At 37.3% G+C, this 17,599-nt stretch overlaps 1 protein-coding gene across 3 annotated transcripts in view; it reads left to right on the top strand.

The window, feature by feature from the left end:
* The first annotated feature begins 2,922 nt into the window (after positions 1 to 2,922).
* The window catches only part of LOC110445693 (uncharacterized family 31 glucosidase KIAA1161-like), a 38,790-nt gene continuing 24,113 nt past the window's right edge, over positions 2,923 to 17,599 (top strand). Inside the window, exon 1 of one of the 3 annotated variants that reach the window (XM_021490463.1) lies at positions 2,923 to 3,205. In XM_021490463.1, coding sequence (XP_021346138.1) covers positions 3,168 to 3,205 — 38 coding nt within the window. In that variant the 5' untranslated portion in view covers positions 2,923 to 3,167. Of the gene's footprint in view, positions 3,206 to 11,619; positions 11,904 to 12,113; positions 12,582 to 17,599 lie in introns of those variants that run through there. The other 2 variants (XM_021490462.1, XM_021490464.1) reach the window with 2 other exon arrangements.

The following is a 17,599-nucleotide window of genomic DNA, read 5'->3' as shown; positions in this document are numbered from 1 at the left end:
TATTTGGCCTAAGCATCGGAATCGGTGTGAACACAACCTGGGAACGGAAGTAATACCAAGCTGCAACATGTGCCACGTACAGAACTAGTAAATATGAGTTATATTTAAACAATCGTGCAGCCACTATAATGTCTTGCATGATAACTAATACCGTAAAACCGATTAGCATATAGATTTGTATGCTATTTATTCGTGATGAACTTGCATAACGATAATAAATGTTATGAAGAAGTATATACTAATATAGAATTGCTCCTCTCGTGCAGCAACTTATCATTACCTAATATTTTGTATGTATAGTTGAAATGCATAGCAGTTTCAATCTTTATGTCCCGATCGTTCATCATTTTTTTATAATGTATCTGTGCAATAATTATATCAGAGACGTTTTTTTTACGTCTCTGATTATAAGTAAAAATCTGATATAATCTCATTAATCACAGATATTTACTTGTACCTGTTTTCAGATGCATGTTTTATGATGGTGATATTTAAATGCTTTATTTTCTTCATATTTGATCTCTCTACGTAGGTTAATAATCTTTAGTTTACCTTTTGGGTGTGTGGTGGGTGTGTGGGTGTGTGTGTGTGTGTTTGTGGGTGGGGGTTACGTCCTCAAAATATTCATAAGGTGACACGGCGATGGATGCCTAAAGGTACACCGCCGAAAACAATGTGTATGTACTGCAGGGAAAAGATAAAAGTCCCAAGTGTCGTAATAGGGGGCAGCAGATATAAATTTTAGTTCCTAGCGTAGGTTCTTCTTTGAAAGAGGAAACGCAAGACTCGACAATATATCAGTACTGTCATGAAAGGCGATATATTGTTTGATTTCATCGACAGTAAGTATAGAAACTCAATGTTTATATCGCAAAACAATATCCTTTTAAATCTATCCACGTTTTTCTTCGACTTAACAAAATCACTTTAATTCCAGAACCTACCATGTTCGAAATCCAAAGGTTACACTATCGACTATTCATACCTTCTCTGCGTCGTGACGTCTTTGTTACGACCTCGACGTCGTTTAGTCCGCCATTGTTGCTGATTCAAACTTTTGGGATTCAAATTACGGGGTTATGACGGGAACAGTTTTTATTATCGCAAATAGCTCTTGATTATTTTAGGAAAATCGTATGCATGTAGTAGTAACACCCTCCTGAAATAAATATATACGCGAAAAGCCCGTGTTCAACATGAGACGTCAGATGACGATACCTTGTATGCATGGTATCGCCTATATAATGTTGAACTGCCATCTTCAGAAAAAAAATGCCCAATGTCATAAAGTTACATAGAAAAAATAAGGAAATGAACTGTTGTTTCAATTAAATTTCAGTCACATCTACATGTTTCCGAGTATATGATTACAGCACGGTTGATTATCGACATCCGTACCTATATGTCTAAATCTCAGCATTCAACTAATATATATATATGTGTGTGTGTGTGTAAGCCAGTCGGTATTAGAGATATAGTTTGTTCATCCTTTTTTTCCATATCGCTACTGTTTCGTCATTATTTCATAAAATTAAGTAGAGGAGACAATAATTTGTTTTCGTATGAACAAGGAAGCATTTTATTAAATTAATTAATGCATACATTAATGGGAAATATAAAGTCCAATACTATGCTACGTAAACCGGACAGGGCTGTCGGCACGCTGGGCGGAGCTGATGTTTGGTTTGAATCACACTTCCTTAAATTGCTATTATCCTACGTGTATTGATACGCGATCACAATAAACCATTGTCTATATAAAAGCGGAGACGTATACACAATAAACACGTCCCTGATCTAAGTTAGACAAAATAATTTCACATCATCACATGCAAAGGGGTTAGAGCAGAAATATTGATTTATCAACATCAACAACGACACTGTCACGTGAAATTATTCACTATATTTTATTTTTATTATTACTGAACGACAAATCATATCTTAATTAGCATTAATTATAAAATGTATATCGTGTAAACACGAATAGTTATATAGCGTCCAGTCGAGACATGTCAAAGTGTTATGATTGTTTGTACAAAATATAAGTGCTCAGTTACAAAATGTAAAACTAGAGTCTATGATGTATAACGAAAACGACATTTAAATGCAGAAGCATACCCTAGGTAATTGTTCACTCACAGGTCAAATCTTGTTTGGATTTTAAATCCATAGTTTGTAGGTAACTGATATTAAGGGATAGTGAAGACATAACAGTGAAATATTAATGAGTGCTGATTGTATGTCAATTACTGACGTTATAACTGGTGTCCCAGTCCCATTTTACGGTATTCTAGCTCCTCAATGTAGAACACGGCCCCTGCTAGCTGCACATGATAGCTCCCCACGGTAGTATGTACACGACCCTAAGTTAGTACATTTTTTTGTAACTCCCCCATCCCATCCACCCCAACCCCCATGTTACACGGGCCTTAGCTCCCCACTGTAGTATGTACACGACTCTAAGTTAGTAACTCCGGGGGATCCCCTATCCCCTCCACCCCAACCCCCATATTACTCGGGCCTTAGCTCCCCAATACGGTACACGGGTACTCTATACCGTGCAAACGAACATCATTGCCTTGCTATGCGTTCAATACATTTAAAGGGCTCGAAACTGTTGAACTATGTAGTTCTATTATTTGGTGAAACCGTTAAAACTAGTTTAAATATTTACAATTGTATTTATAAAATCTACAACAATTTAAAAGTTGTAGGTCTGAAAGGAGAAACGTCGTTATTCGCAAGGACATATATGTGTGTGGTGTCGTCAAAAGAATACCATCTGGATTGAATAACTCGATCAGGGATATAGTGGGTGGTGTATACGTATACTGTGTGTGTATATACAGTAAGTAATACGGAGCTAGTCTGATCTTACTTATGTTAAAGTGCCTAGGACAGGCTAGTACGTACATGTACTGTGTATATATCCCATAACCACACGTGTTTCACGTGTCTGGAGCGATTAATGTGACGTGAAGGAGGATAAACCGTATACAACGTAATTACTCACCCTCCCAAAATATTACCAGGAAAAAATACATCTATAAAGAAAGCACGATATTTCATCGATCAACAATCTAAACAATAGCCGACAGTATCAGTAAACAAAAGCAGGGATGATATGAGCTGTATGCATCAACTTTCCCGCCACAGCCTTTTGTGACATGAGGTCGAGCGCGACCCCTAAGTCCGTACGATTCTGGTACGTATACATATATACACACTTGCGTCTGTTTGTGTTTATATTCACAAAGGAAAACACTGTTATTTACACTTGTTTACTGTCTACACTTTTAAATGTACAAACAACCAGAGACGATGATGATTCAGTCATGACTGAGGCTGGGCCAACTCATGTACGTAAGTATATGTAGATACACATTTTATTGATGTAGTTTTTGAACAACAAACAATTGTTTACGAACCGTACCTTATATACTGTGAAGAAAAGCATAATCGACATGAAGCTGTACACTAACAACACAATTATCGGTTATACTTAATTACTTACACTGCTATAATTAGAAATGATCGCCCTATTTCTGGTGCACGTGGATGCTGGATTTGTTACAATATATCTTGCCAATCCAGATGCCACCCAGATTGTACCGAACAATAGTCTAGCCGGTACAAAGTACTTTGATGTGCATGCACATGCATTGCCAACTTTGCTTATTATGTCTGAAACATGACTTATGTATATTAAATTGCTTGGGAGCATTTAGTTCGCCGTCCTTGCGTGAACGCATGCAATGGTCTTCTTTTCCATGTGCCTTTTTATGATTATATATATATCACATTTGAAGTTTGTAAATATTCAGCATTACTGTATACCATAGCTATGTAGACTGTAAGTTTTAACACATCCTAACAGGACTACAAAGGTCAACGATCGAGATAATTGGTTTAATTCTCAGGGTCAAAGCCGTACAACGGTGACACCGAGCGTTGCCAGGTTTAGTGATATGCCAGTATTAACGAGATATGATGCCAGTGACCAGTGAAACTTAACAACAGCAACCGGAAATACCACGATAATGTTAACCTTTGCTGTCTCGCTTTCCTTGAGAGACGAGACCTGCGTGTTACTTACAGATATATAATCATCGTTATATACTAGTCGCATGTATAATGTCGGAACATGTCACTACCCCATTCCGCCGTTTCTGTGACTTTTGTCTGTAGATTCGATTTGATATCGGCATACTTTGGGGAAATAAAGCAAACCCTCACTTCTCAATAAGAGGCAGCGGTCCTGCTCTGCGAATTTGCTTAAACAGGTTCAAATATATGAGTATGGATTTTAAGTTTATGACTGTAGAGTAGAATGTATGATTTGAGTACAATGTATGCTTGTTAGAATAAACGGTTCAATTAAGACGACGGTGTTTGATTATACTGGTGTATATGACTATAAAATAAGAGTAAACTGTGAATCTCGAGTATTTGACAATCGTTTTAAGTACATGTATATGAATATGAAATTTAAGTACATGAATATACAGCTCGAGTAAAACAACTAAAAAGTTCAAATTCTAAAAGACTTCGAAGATGGAGTACATGGCTAAGAGGTTTAAAAGTTATTACGGCTTATGAGTTTGAAATACAGTATGGAATACCATATAAAACTGTCAAAAACAGACAAGGACGGTGCTTAGGGAAACTCGAAAAACAGGTCTAACCCGAATTCTACACTTTCAGGTAGAGCTTCCATATCCTCAGTACTTACGTTTTATGATTGACTCTACATGTATTAGAGATGTAATACCCTATGATGACGTCATGTTACATGCATGTAACGTAATAACTCCATGAGATGACGTCATGTAAAATGTAATGTGTTAACTCATTAGGTGATTTCATAAAACATGCTATGTGTTAACTCTCTGGGTTGATGTTTACTACATAAATTTACGTTATGCTTCGTGTAATGTGTAACTCCCTGAGATGACGTCATGTTACATGTGATATTGTTACTCCCTGAGAGAACGTCATGTTACATGTAATGTGATATGACGTCATGTTAAATGTAATGTGTTTACTCCCTGATATGACGTCATGCTACTTGTAATTGTGTTTACTCCATGATATGACGTCATGTTAAGTGTAATGTGTTTACTCCCTGATATGACGTCATATTAAATGTAACGTGTTTACTCCATGATATGACGTCATGTTACTTGTAATTGTGTTTACTTACTTGTTGACGTCATACTTCACGAAATGTGATAACTCCCTAAGGTGACGTTATGTTAAATGCGTGTAACGTGACTCTTGGAAGCGCCCCAGTACTCTCACTCAGGCAGAACATCGTATGTATATCCCCGAGGGGACTATCAGTTTGTTCAGGGGCAATCACGTGATGCGAATATAGAACTGACGGTCTGCATCAGCTTATCAGTCAGTCAGTGAAAGATGTACCATACTTGACATAACATGATCGCATCATTATAAATAATACTATTATAGCATTCATCTATACACGGCAACGTTGCCGCCACTCGATCCACCATCGTGAAAATCGACCTCACATGCCCATTTTCTTTCGTTTATGTTGTCTGCAGCCAAAATGCAATTTTCTACATCGCCCTTCAGTTCGTGTTAACAATTGACCCTTTGATAACTTTCAATTCCGAGCCAAAATTTGACTTGCGGAATGATGTTGACGTATGATCTTGGTATCCTAAAATCATTTTGTATCAACTATGACAATCGACGTTCCTTCAAAGCGTTTAAATCGAAATGTACTGGGATGTTATTGGTGTAGGAAACATTCAGCAGTTTTTCTGTATTTAACACGGAAGCCCGTCATCGACCCTTTAGCCAAGATCGACCATACTATCCGTTTTTTGCATCGCGTGTCGTCTTACCAATTAAATTATATACACCATGTAGATATGTTTGTAAATCACGTGTCATCTTAAAGTTATATATAGATAAGTTTTTGAATTACGTGCCATCAAAACGTTTTTGAGATCTATCTGTGCATATTGTATCTTACATGTAAACGAGTCAGTGAAATTGAATTCGTTTTTTTTTTTAACGTCCTATTATCAGCTAAGGTCATTTAGTGACGTGTCTCCATGTGTGTAGTGTATGCGTGCTTGCATGTGTGTATGCATGAGACAGGGTATGTTGGTTGTGCTTGTCTCCTTGTGATAGTGCGAATCTGATGCCGACTTTATAGTGCTATCTCACTGATATACCATGCCGAAGGCACCCAGCATTCTGCCAGGTCACATTTTACTGACAACGGATGAACCAGAGCTTGGGTGTATTTCACTTTTGACCTTAGTGGTGAACATTCGCACAGGAAAGTAATGGGTTCTGTCCACAGGCCGGGACATCCCAAAGCCCTTAAAATGGTAGCTGTTATTGCCTGATTAACGTTAAGTTGGCAATTACGGTAATCGTAATTATCCCGATATCAGTATATAACGCGACTGGATGGAATACTGTGCTGGGTACCTTCGGCATGGTATTTCAGTGAGATAGCACTCAAAAGTCTGCATCAGATCTGTGCTATCGCAAGGAGGCATGTACACCAACAAGCCCTGGTCCCAGTATACAAAACACAAGCACGCACACAATTGCACACATGGAGGCACGTCCTTAAATGACATTGGTTCTAAATAAAACCAAACAAATATTTTAAGGTAAAACAGCATGGAGGAAATGTATTCACAGTCACGGTCAAACTGATGATACCTTTTAAAAGTTTGTAAGTTAGTCTATAAACGTGTATGTGAATTACAACAGTTAAACTCGGTGTGTGGACACGGTCAAGGCTATATTTACGTTACTGGTTCTGTGTAAGTAACGATAAGGTGGAACAGTACGTTCTGTGGGCTCATATTTGAATACTTTTGATGCTAGTAATCGACAAACCCTGCTTTATGTTATCAGAAAAGTGCATCTTTCCATTTAGGAACCTATCGCGAAAGGGAAAACAATAGACTTAAATATGACCTGACAGAACTACGCTTGTATGGTTTTTAAAGAGCATGTGTCGGAATGGCGAATATGTTCCTTAAATAAAACGGACAATTACCCTAACCATTTTTTTTAATTGTATGATTTTGTGTTTTCAACTTCGGAAGGTAAGAGTATCCCGGCCAGATTCTAAATAAGTCGTGAGTTCTGTTCTAAGTTGTACATCTATTACTTGGCGTTGGCCTTACGCTAGAGTGTCCCCTATTTTATCACAATCAATTCGTCCTTATCAAACCAGTGATGTTTCTATGTCACACTGCAGCACATGACAGGTACGTATTTAAAGGCACAATGGCGACAACAATGTGTATAACGCACCCATTTGCAACAGTCCCGGGGATCTGAACTTGTGTTTCTATTCTTGATCTTTATACTTGGTAACGCCTTCCTTGGAACTGCTTCATTTATGGCTATATAACAGAACGTTTGCCGATGTGAGAAGGCAACAAATAGTTCTTATAACGGTAATTGTTAAGGTATGTCAGATTTTATGCCACGGATATCCTCGATATCCAGAGGTTACAGTAACGTTCACTCTCTACACCCCTGGAATATGTCTGGCTCAATTTGCAGCACCTTGTGGATGAGACGAGAAGACTAGTTTGGTCCTTTGATGTACATCACAAGAATCTCGCGGTGGCGTAACGGTAAAAAATGACAGGCTTTGAAGTCGGGCGCCTCTCCTTTGTAATCTTCAAAGGACAAGTATCAGCCTAGTGATTGCACAGGTTTTTTCATCTGACACCAATCAAATAGCTAGCCGCGTGCCCTCATTTTTGCTATGACATATTCAAGGGGTGTAAAGAGCGAAAGTGAGCGTAACTCTTGGATATCGAAGAAGTGCCACGGGTAGAGTACTGTGTTTAGTGGTCTCGGCGTGGTATTTCATAGCAAGAAGGCAGATACACCAAAACACCGCCTCCAGCGCACACACTGTACATGTGCAGTACACAGATAGAGACACGTTAAAGTTGGACACTAAACCTGATCAATCAAACCAAACCATTTTATTTTAGAAATGCTAGTTTCGTACAATTTATAACCAAAATAAACTTTATTTCTTTTACAACGAAACAAGTTTTTTCAACCTATATTAATCACTCTTGTTGAACTTGGTCCACCTAACACGTACGTTAAAACTAACACTCAGAAACATATAGATAGCATTAATGTCCTGTAAATAAACTGGAATATGGCATACAAATCTCACGACATATAAAAATAGAGACCATTTAACGCATCAGACTCGATTTCAGTCTATGATTATTTGCTTGTCTATTGAAATGAATCTGAATGATGTGTTGATCGTATTGTCAAGAACCTATAGACTTTCTCAAGTCAATAATAGGTGATAGTCAGAGACCAATCAATATAAAATGTAGGACATAAAAATCGGGTGACAAATAAAGCATAAAACATTACACAGAACATACATAAAACACATAAAACATAAAACATATATATAAAACATTTGATGTAAGCTGTAGAGAACATATATGAAACATTGTATACATATATATATATAAAACATATTGGACATTTGCTATAAGTTACAGAGAACATATACAACATTATATAAAACATATTAGACATTCGAAATAAACTATAGATAACATATAAAACATTGTATAAAACATATTAGACATTTGCTATAAGTTATAGAGAACATATAAAACATTGTATAAAACATATTCGACATTTGATATAAGTTACAGAGAACATATAAAACATTGTATAAAACATATAAGACATTTGATATAAGTTACAGAGAACATATAAAACATTGTATATAACATTAGACATTTGATATAAGTTGTAGAGAACATATAAAACATTGTATAAAACATATTAGACATTTGACATAAGTTGTAGAGAACATATAAAACATTGTATATAACATTAGACATTTGATATAAGTTACAGAGAACATATAAAACATTGTATAAAACATATTAGACATTTGATATAAGTTGTAGAGAACATATGAAACATCATCCTCGATATCCATGGGTTACGCTCACTTTCGCTTTCTACACCCCTGAAATATGTCATAGCAAAATTGAAGGCACGAAGACAGCTGTTTGATTGGTTTCAGGTATACAAAAAAAATGACCAATCGCTTGGCTGATACCTCCTGTTCTTTGAAGATAGCAAAGAGAGGCGCCCGATTTCAAAGCCTATCAATTTTTACCGTTACGTGACCGCGAGATTGCATATCAATGAATCAATGAATCAATGAATCGAACTAGCCTTCTCGTCTCATCAACAAGGTTGGCACTGAGCCTTCAGTTTTGCTATGACAAATTGCAGGGGTGTAGAGAGCGAAATTGAGCGTAACTCCTGGATATCAAGGATGACGAAACATTAGATATATATACTAGCGGAAAAAAGAAACTGTGCATGTCTAACATGTGTTATAAAAACAAATGTGTATGACGTAGAACAACAAGGTTTTCAGGGACAATTTGTTGTTATTTATTAACAGTTGCATTCCATTTTCAACGTTATGGAATCGACAAGTTCTGCTCAGGAGTGACGTAAACACAGCAGGGGTCAATACTGAGTTCACAAAGTTAATACCTCGTATGTCCACCGTTTGCCAGAATGCAAGCCTGGCAACGTTGACGCATGGAGCCTATCAGACGGTTCAAGAATGCTTGTGGGATGGCATTCCAGATCTGTACCAACACTGCAGGCAAATCAGCCAACGTCACCGGTTGATTAGGTAATGCCCGTAATCTGCGCTTCATTTCATCCCAGACGTGTTCAATGGGCGACAGATCGGGGGATACAGCAGGCCAGGGCAACACGTCAACGTTCTGCTGGGCCAGAAAGGCCATAGCGACACGAGCTGTGTGTGGCCTGGCGTTGTCCTGCTGTAGCTCAATGTGACGTTGCTGCCCTTGCACGAATGGAACGACGTGAGTCCGGAGGATCTCGTCACGGTAACGTAGCGCGTTCAATTTCCCGTTAAAAACCACCAGAGGCGTTCTCCCGTTGGCTGTGATGCCACCCCAAATCATAACGCTGTCTCCGCCGAAAGAACGTCGTTGTACCTGACACGCGTCACGGAAACGTTCTCCAACGCGACGATACACTCTGGAACGGCCGTCACTACTATCCAGGTGAACTCGCGACTCGTCCGTAAACAAAACGCCTGCCCAATCAGGGGCGTTTCTAGGATATTTGAAAGAGGGGGCGTAAAATCCAATCTTTTTGGACCTTTTTTTTGCTAAAAAACATAAAATAATTGTGAAATGCACTAATGTAACGGTTCCTGACTTGGAGCATGTATATTTTNGGGGGCGTACGCCCATTACGCCCTCACCTGGACCCGCCCCTGCCAATCCCGTCGAGTAAATCGCAGATGCCTTCTGCGCCAGTCCAGACATGCTACACGATGACCTGGCAGAGGAACTGGGCGGAATGCAGGACGTCGCGGAGGGATAGCTCGTTCACGCAATCGGTTCCGTACAGTTCTCGGGCTTATTGGTAGCAACCCAGGGATTGTCCGTGCGGTCAAACTTGCCGTTTGGAAGCGATTTCTCAAATGGACAAGCCGAATATGTTTGTCCTGTTGACGTGACGTCACACGTGGATTTCCCGCACGAGGTCGATCGCCGACGTGGCCAAACTGTTGATGTCGTCTCCACAAATCCCGGATTGTGTTTCGATGGACATGAAAACGTGTAGAGACAACGACTTGGCCCATACCAGCTTGAAGCATACCAATAATCCGAAGGCGGTCATTTTCATTGAGCCTCGGCATAGCATTAATCACAAATTAAAACGTTATAATGCTGTTTTTAATGTTCACTGGTCTCAACAGAGTGACCCAACAGTTGAAAAATAAACTTTCATTGTCGAATTGGATGGCTGGACCAGAAAAACGTGCAAACTGGTCAACGCCTATAGAGAGCAAACTGCACGGGAAAAGCTGTCAATGACACACGGATAGTGTGTATCTTTTCATGTATATACCGTTGGTAATACATGTTCTATAACAATTCTCCGCATGCACAGTTTCTTTTTTCCGCTGCTATATATAAAACATATTAGACATTAAATCAGAGACGTATACATACATGTACGTCTCTGATTTAATATAAGTTACAGAGAACATATTAAACATTAAATTGGCATAAGTTGTAGAGAACATATAAAACATTGGATATATAAAACATATATGACATAGGCCTATACAAATAGAACATATTAAATTGGGCAATTTATAAAACATGATATATAAATTTAATAAAACATATAAAACACAGAACATGAAAAACATAGAAAACATAAAACTATATCAATCTTAAGATATGAACATGGTATAAGTAAAATGTTGGACCAAACACAGGAGCCTGAAGTTCTGTCAATCATGAATAATAACAGTAATAAATAATACCTATAATATGCTTGAAAAATAAGCATATTATAGGTATTTTTTGTATTACTGTTATTATGCATTATTGACAGAACTTCAGACTCCTGTGGACCAACATGTAATATTACCAGCATGTGATTGTTATTATGCCTCATGTCCACCGTTAGAAAAGTACAACAGTTCTAATATTTTATGATTTTAAATAAGCTATATGTTCAATCGAAACGCTTGCATCTTGTACCGAATTAAATAAGGCCCCGGTCATGATAAATGAGAAAAAAAAATAAAAAAATCTACAGTGTCTATAACGTACCAATTCAAAAGCAAAACCATTTTCGGATACCTTGTATCAATACCGTTAATTAGCTGTCCTACTAGATATTACCAGTGTATAGACTGGTAACATCTCCCGGTTGCTGCTATTGAAGAACATGTAAGCTTCCCAATGACTCTGATCTTAATGATACAGATGGCGCTCAGCGAATATGGAAACGAATGCTGAAACTGGGCAAACCAGCGGAAGGTACAGTCTATTTATGCTAGTTTCTTATTTGTACATACGTAAGTAAGGTCTATTTACCGCAGTTATTTAGTATTCTTCGAATTAAGTGTATGAGGCAAGTCAAATTGAGATGGCGAGATAACGGGAGGTCAGAAAACCCCAGTACCCCCAGGCCTAGTTTGGCCCGTGCTATGGAAAGTCATGAAGCAGACTGGCTCTATCGACCAGTGTCGATACTTAATGTCATAAAACACTGCATGACTTTGTTTACTAGAATCGCCAAATGTTAAACAGAGAACGGATTCTCGAAAAATTGTGTAGAGTGCTTGATAAATTTAGAATAGATGTAGAACTAGGCTACTGTATTGGTGAAATGTTTTTGACAGATCAGGGGGAATAACTCTCAGTGACTTCCCGAGGGAATTGTGTTGTTACATTACACACCGATATCAACATACTGTGCTATGCTAACAACACCCGGACGCTTTATTGATATGATATGTTGTAAGTCGCACTGATTTGATATACATTGAAAAAGTGAAACATTGACCTCCATGGAGTTGTGATTGCAAGTGCAGACAGAGTGTGTGAGACCATGGGATTACATGTACATGAATGATGATGTACAAAACTGTAACGGGATAAAATCTACCGTCACACAACATATACAATGGCATGTGTTCAGGTTATTGTTGAAAAGTAAGTTTGCACACTGTTTAACTGAACACTATTTGATTGTGTCTTACTTGAAGGTTTGAAATGGCCTCTGTAAATGCAAATGACTGGTCCAAGAATTGATAGCAAGTAGGTCAGTTTGATTCATTACAGCTGCATTTACATACTTATTAATTGTGTACTCGCACATATACAGCAGGTAAATGTAAATCCTTTCTATTCGGTTTAATGATTGATATTCAGATCAGATAAAGGAATTCGGTAAGTGGTTCTTTTACATTATTTTAATTCAAACCAAAATACAAAGGTTTGTTACTGAATGCTAGTCGTTTCGGCACGGACTTAGATAACAATCTAATTCCGTAGTTTTGGTAACAAGTCGTTTCGGCAGTCCCGAAGACTTTTCGGGACATGACACAAGATGTTTTCGGGACTTAAGCAAGTCGTTTCGGGACACATAAAATTGTCACTTATAAATATCATTTCGCTCCCGTTTCATATGAAGTCATGATGTAAATACACAAGTATGGTTTTAGTTTATGACCTGATGGAGTCGTCTATGTCTTGTCCACCACTATTAGGCTATGGAGTAAGATTACTAATTTCGGGGTACTATATATATTTTTGAGACTGTCATGGGGTACAGAATGTTAGTCTGGTACCTGAAAATTGAAATTCAAACCGAGGTACTGAAAATATTTGATAACAAAAATATGCATCTAATTTATATTTAGCTGTTAAAAGCATAATTTTCTTCTCCTTAGGTTAACTGGATATTTTATCATTGTGAAATGATAAATTAAACTGTATATGTTTTGTTTTTTTTTCTTCCTTTATGAAAAGTTTTAAAATTATGATGTGTCTCAGTGTTACAAAGTGACTTTCACATTTGATTATTTTTATAACATTGAAGCGATTCACCTTTTTTCTTTCTTCACTACATACACAGTTAATACTTGGTGTTTTTTCTGAAACAGAAAATATGGTATTTTTCTGACTAATATTGTAGTGGAAATTGTTTATTTTTAATTGAAAGTCTAAGATGCCTAGAAGTTTCCTTTAATTGAACTGATACGCGTTCACATTTTCTGCACCTGGTGGAAATTACCGGTTATACAAGTGAATTCCCTTGCACTGCCTTGAGAATAAAGGCCTCTGAATTAGGTGCATTACATTAATGCTTAGCATTTGTACAATAAACCTGATTTTAATACATTTAATAAGGTAATGGTATCTACAGGAAAAAAAGTGAAAAATCCAGAAACAACTTTTGACAACCCCCAAAAAAGTCCCAAAACGCCTTTCATTTTAATTGTTACCGAAACGACTTGTTACCGAAACGACCTGACACCTTGATACTAATAACACTACGTACCATTGATATCAATGACACAATATGGAATGTTCTTCTTATCATATTGATAGGCCTGCAGATGTACATGAACATGCAATATTATTTATTATGAAGTATTAACCAAAAGCAAACTAACATTAATTTATACAAAAAGGGCTGAGTGCAGAATAGTCAAACAAAGACCTGTCAGGGGTATATTGATATGCATGTTGAGCAGGCTGGAGCCATATTAATATCTCCTGTATTAATTCGAAATTCTATTCATGAGCAGATTTGCTGTATTGTATAATATCTGTATTTTTTTAACAATCCCTTTGTTTTACATTTGCATCTCGACTAAAATAAAAATCTTGATACAAAATTTTATCATTCAAGCATTTCCTTTTTTCATGAATTTAAATAATGTGATATCAATTAATCAATAACTGTAAGAACATTTTCAAGTGTTTGTTTTACTTGAGGATTGCATCTTGCTTAAATGGTCGATTTCATGGAGTGATGAATTGAGTTGGTCTTGAAACAAATTTAATCAACTGTGAAGCAGTTTATGCTGAATTTGTTTCAAGACCAACTCAATTCATCACCCAATGAAAGCGACCAAAGCAAGATTCAATCCTTATATTTCAATCAACGTGTGTTTTTTCAATAATTGGAACTTGTGAAGTCTATTCTGATAGTTTGTGCCAGGTTCTAAATCATGTGCACGTCTACGTATTGACGTAATGTAAAAAAGTATAGTCTGTTATTAAAGGGCCATCTAACAACATGATGGTGTGGGCTGATAGTTCAATACAGCCAAACTATGTAGCAACAAAACACAAAACCATATTTTAAATGTCATAAGATATCAACTTTTCTGACACGTCATCGCGGAAGGAATAGAATCTCTCAACCCCTTGGGGGTGAGATAGGGGAATCGCAACCCGAGGGGGAATATTCTTAAGTTGCCAAACACAAAGCTTTGCCGATCGAGTGTTTAGTAACTTAAGAATCTTTCCCCGAGGATTGAGATTCCCCTATCTTACCCACAAGGGGGTGAATGATTTTTTTTCACTTACCCTGTTCTCCCAATGTGTATCATATATGTACAATGTAATGATAACGTGACATGCTAAATTCAGGGTTGACGTCAAGTGACGTTGACGGATTGTTGACTTGACGTCATTGTATTGTTGAAGTGACGTCATACCATTGTTATGAATAGGGGAATCCCCCCGTCTCAACCCTAGGGTGAGACAAGGAAATCTCACACCGGTAAAAGTGTGGATACACCTGTCCAGGGTAAGAGAAAATAATGTCTAGACTCAGTGTGCAGACTCCGCTGCGAGTCTACGGCAGCTATTTTTTCTTACAAGGAAAAAATAATATGATATTGCTGTTAGCTTTTCAACTGCATTTCATATAAGACAGGACCACATGCATGGATCTACGTTATTTTTCGATTTGTGCTTGGGGTTGATACTGACACAAGAGGCAGAATGTGTAGCTGGAGGGGGAATCTTTAGGGCAGTACATGTACATGACTTGTCACTACCGCTAGCAATAATGAGCTGATAATATTTTGTTGATTGATCGTTTTGGTTGTTTGAACAATATTTTGTGTAGCTTCAATAAAAATGTAAAATTATCAAGTGGAACCTTCTTTGTTTAAACATGTCAATGATAGTTATTTCCATTTGCAAAATCATATGCACAGGCAATGTTAATCTGGTCAAATTCATCGACAAATGAAACAGGTTACATTTGGTAGTTGCATTGAGTCAAACTTGAGTAGAAATTGAATTATTTAGTAATTATCATGGATTACATTAGCAACAAGTATACTTTAATAAACACGGAAAAACCCTGTTAAACTGTGTCACACTTTGGTAATCATATTCCGTCTTTGTGTATTGTAGAGTTATCTTCTCTTGTGAGCAGGTATTGATTGTTACGTCATTGGTTTGTGTGAGAAAATTACGTTGTTTTCTCAAAAATTGATGACGTTACTCGGACTTAACAATCAATACCTGCTCACAAGAGCAGATAACTCTGCAATATGAAAAGACGGAATAGGTCATGTACATTCACATATATTTATTATATATATAGTTGATCAGTGATTGTTAAGATCTGCCCAGGTGTGGTCATTGTGTATAGTTGTTTTTTACAGAGGGGTGGCAAGGGTTAGCACATGCTTTTTGATAAAACAGAACCTGCTTAGTTCATCATCGTTCATCTACAAATTTCTTCGAAATTAAAATTTTTAGAATGACCTTTCCAAATTGGGGGACTTGACAGGTATTCCAACCCATTTAAGGTATAAATATTAAAGGTGTACATAAAGTATTGCAACTGGAAAGAGAGAAGTGTGCTTACATCAAATAATGAAGCAACACACCCCAGCTTCCCAGCCCACTGCTCTGCCAATTGAGCTTAAGAGAAATTTCCTTTTGTGCAAAGCTTGTATGATGGCGACTATAATCCTATATAAATTAAAATCAGCTGCATTTTGAATATTCTTACTTTAAGAGTTACTGGACATGTGATCCTAACGATGAGCCATTTAGATGACTTATATTACACTGACTTGGACACCATCAATGCAAGAAGCAAGCGAGATGGATAGTCAAAGGAAACATGGCACAGAGTTGAGGAGAGACATTCTTCGATTGGAGCACATGGGACGAAGCTTGTAATCAAGCAGGCACCGGAACCGTTGGCCTGCGGATGGAGAAGATTTGAACACATTTCATGCATCAACTGGCAGCCATATTGAATTTGTATGTTTCAAGTAATACATAATACTTGTTCTCATTGAGCATCAGCTACACTTTTGTCAACTGTGGCAATATACATAAAAGTGAAAAGGCAGGTTATTGGAACAAAAAGAAAATCCATATATTGTGAAATAGCGTTGACAGATCAAATAAAGAGCATACTTTAAAGCTTGGGATATTTCTGTCTAGGACGTGACTGTGTAATGAGAACTCTGTCTAAGGATACATTTCCTGTTCCCGGGACTAACAAACTTTCTGAGGACCCACGGGGACACTATATCTCTTAATAATCAGATTTATCAAAATTTTGAAAAAGATGTTCTGGAGTCGCATGAAAAACTTCTGTAAAAATCATTGCCTTAGGAATGAGGTTATGGAGGGAGTATAGTGTCAATTTGTATGTACATATCATACATTATATGTACCTTATGACATACATTATATGTACCTAAGGCTAAGTACGTACATTTGATTGTAATGGTATGTATACATATATGTATATGCCCACGTTTTATCATTGCTCTAGGGATTTCTCAAACTTCAAACATTGTTCAAGTATGAGATTGATATATATATATATATATATATATGGGGCAAAGAAGTAATTCCAACAATGTGGACAAGTTTAGGTTGTCAAATTTTTCGGAGCATTCCGCTCCTTTATCAAGACACAGTGAAACAGAACAGTAACATGTACATATACATCATATTACAAGAAGATAGAACTGATATACTATAATTGAAAATATAGCTATTATATAAAACCAATAGTCCCCTCGGCGAAAGACAGCCGAAAGCAGCAATTAAGCTGAGAGCATCGCGGACAAGGAACGCTGATGTAGAGGACCTATTCTTGCGCAAGATACACTATCACATAAAGTGAGTCAACGAGAGATAAACACCAGAAAGAAGGGACGAGATATCAAAAA

Source organism: Mizuhopecten yessoensis, unplaced genomic scaffold (assembly GCF_002113885.1).
Source record: "Mizuhopecten yessoensis strain PY_sf001 unplaced genomic scaffold, ASM211388v2 scaffold2329, whole genome shotgun sequence".
Taxonomy (NCBI): domain Eukaryota; kingdom Metazoa; phylum Mollusca; class Bivalvia; order Pectinida; family Pectinidae; genus Mizuhopecten; species Mizuhopecten yessoensis.
The sequence above is the reverse complement of the archived record's forward strand: the minus strand, read 5'-3'. Positions and strand labels throughout refer to the sequence as shown.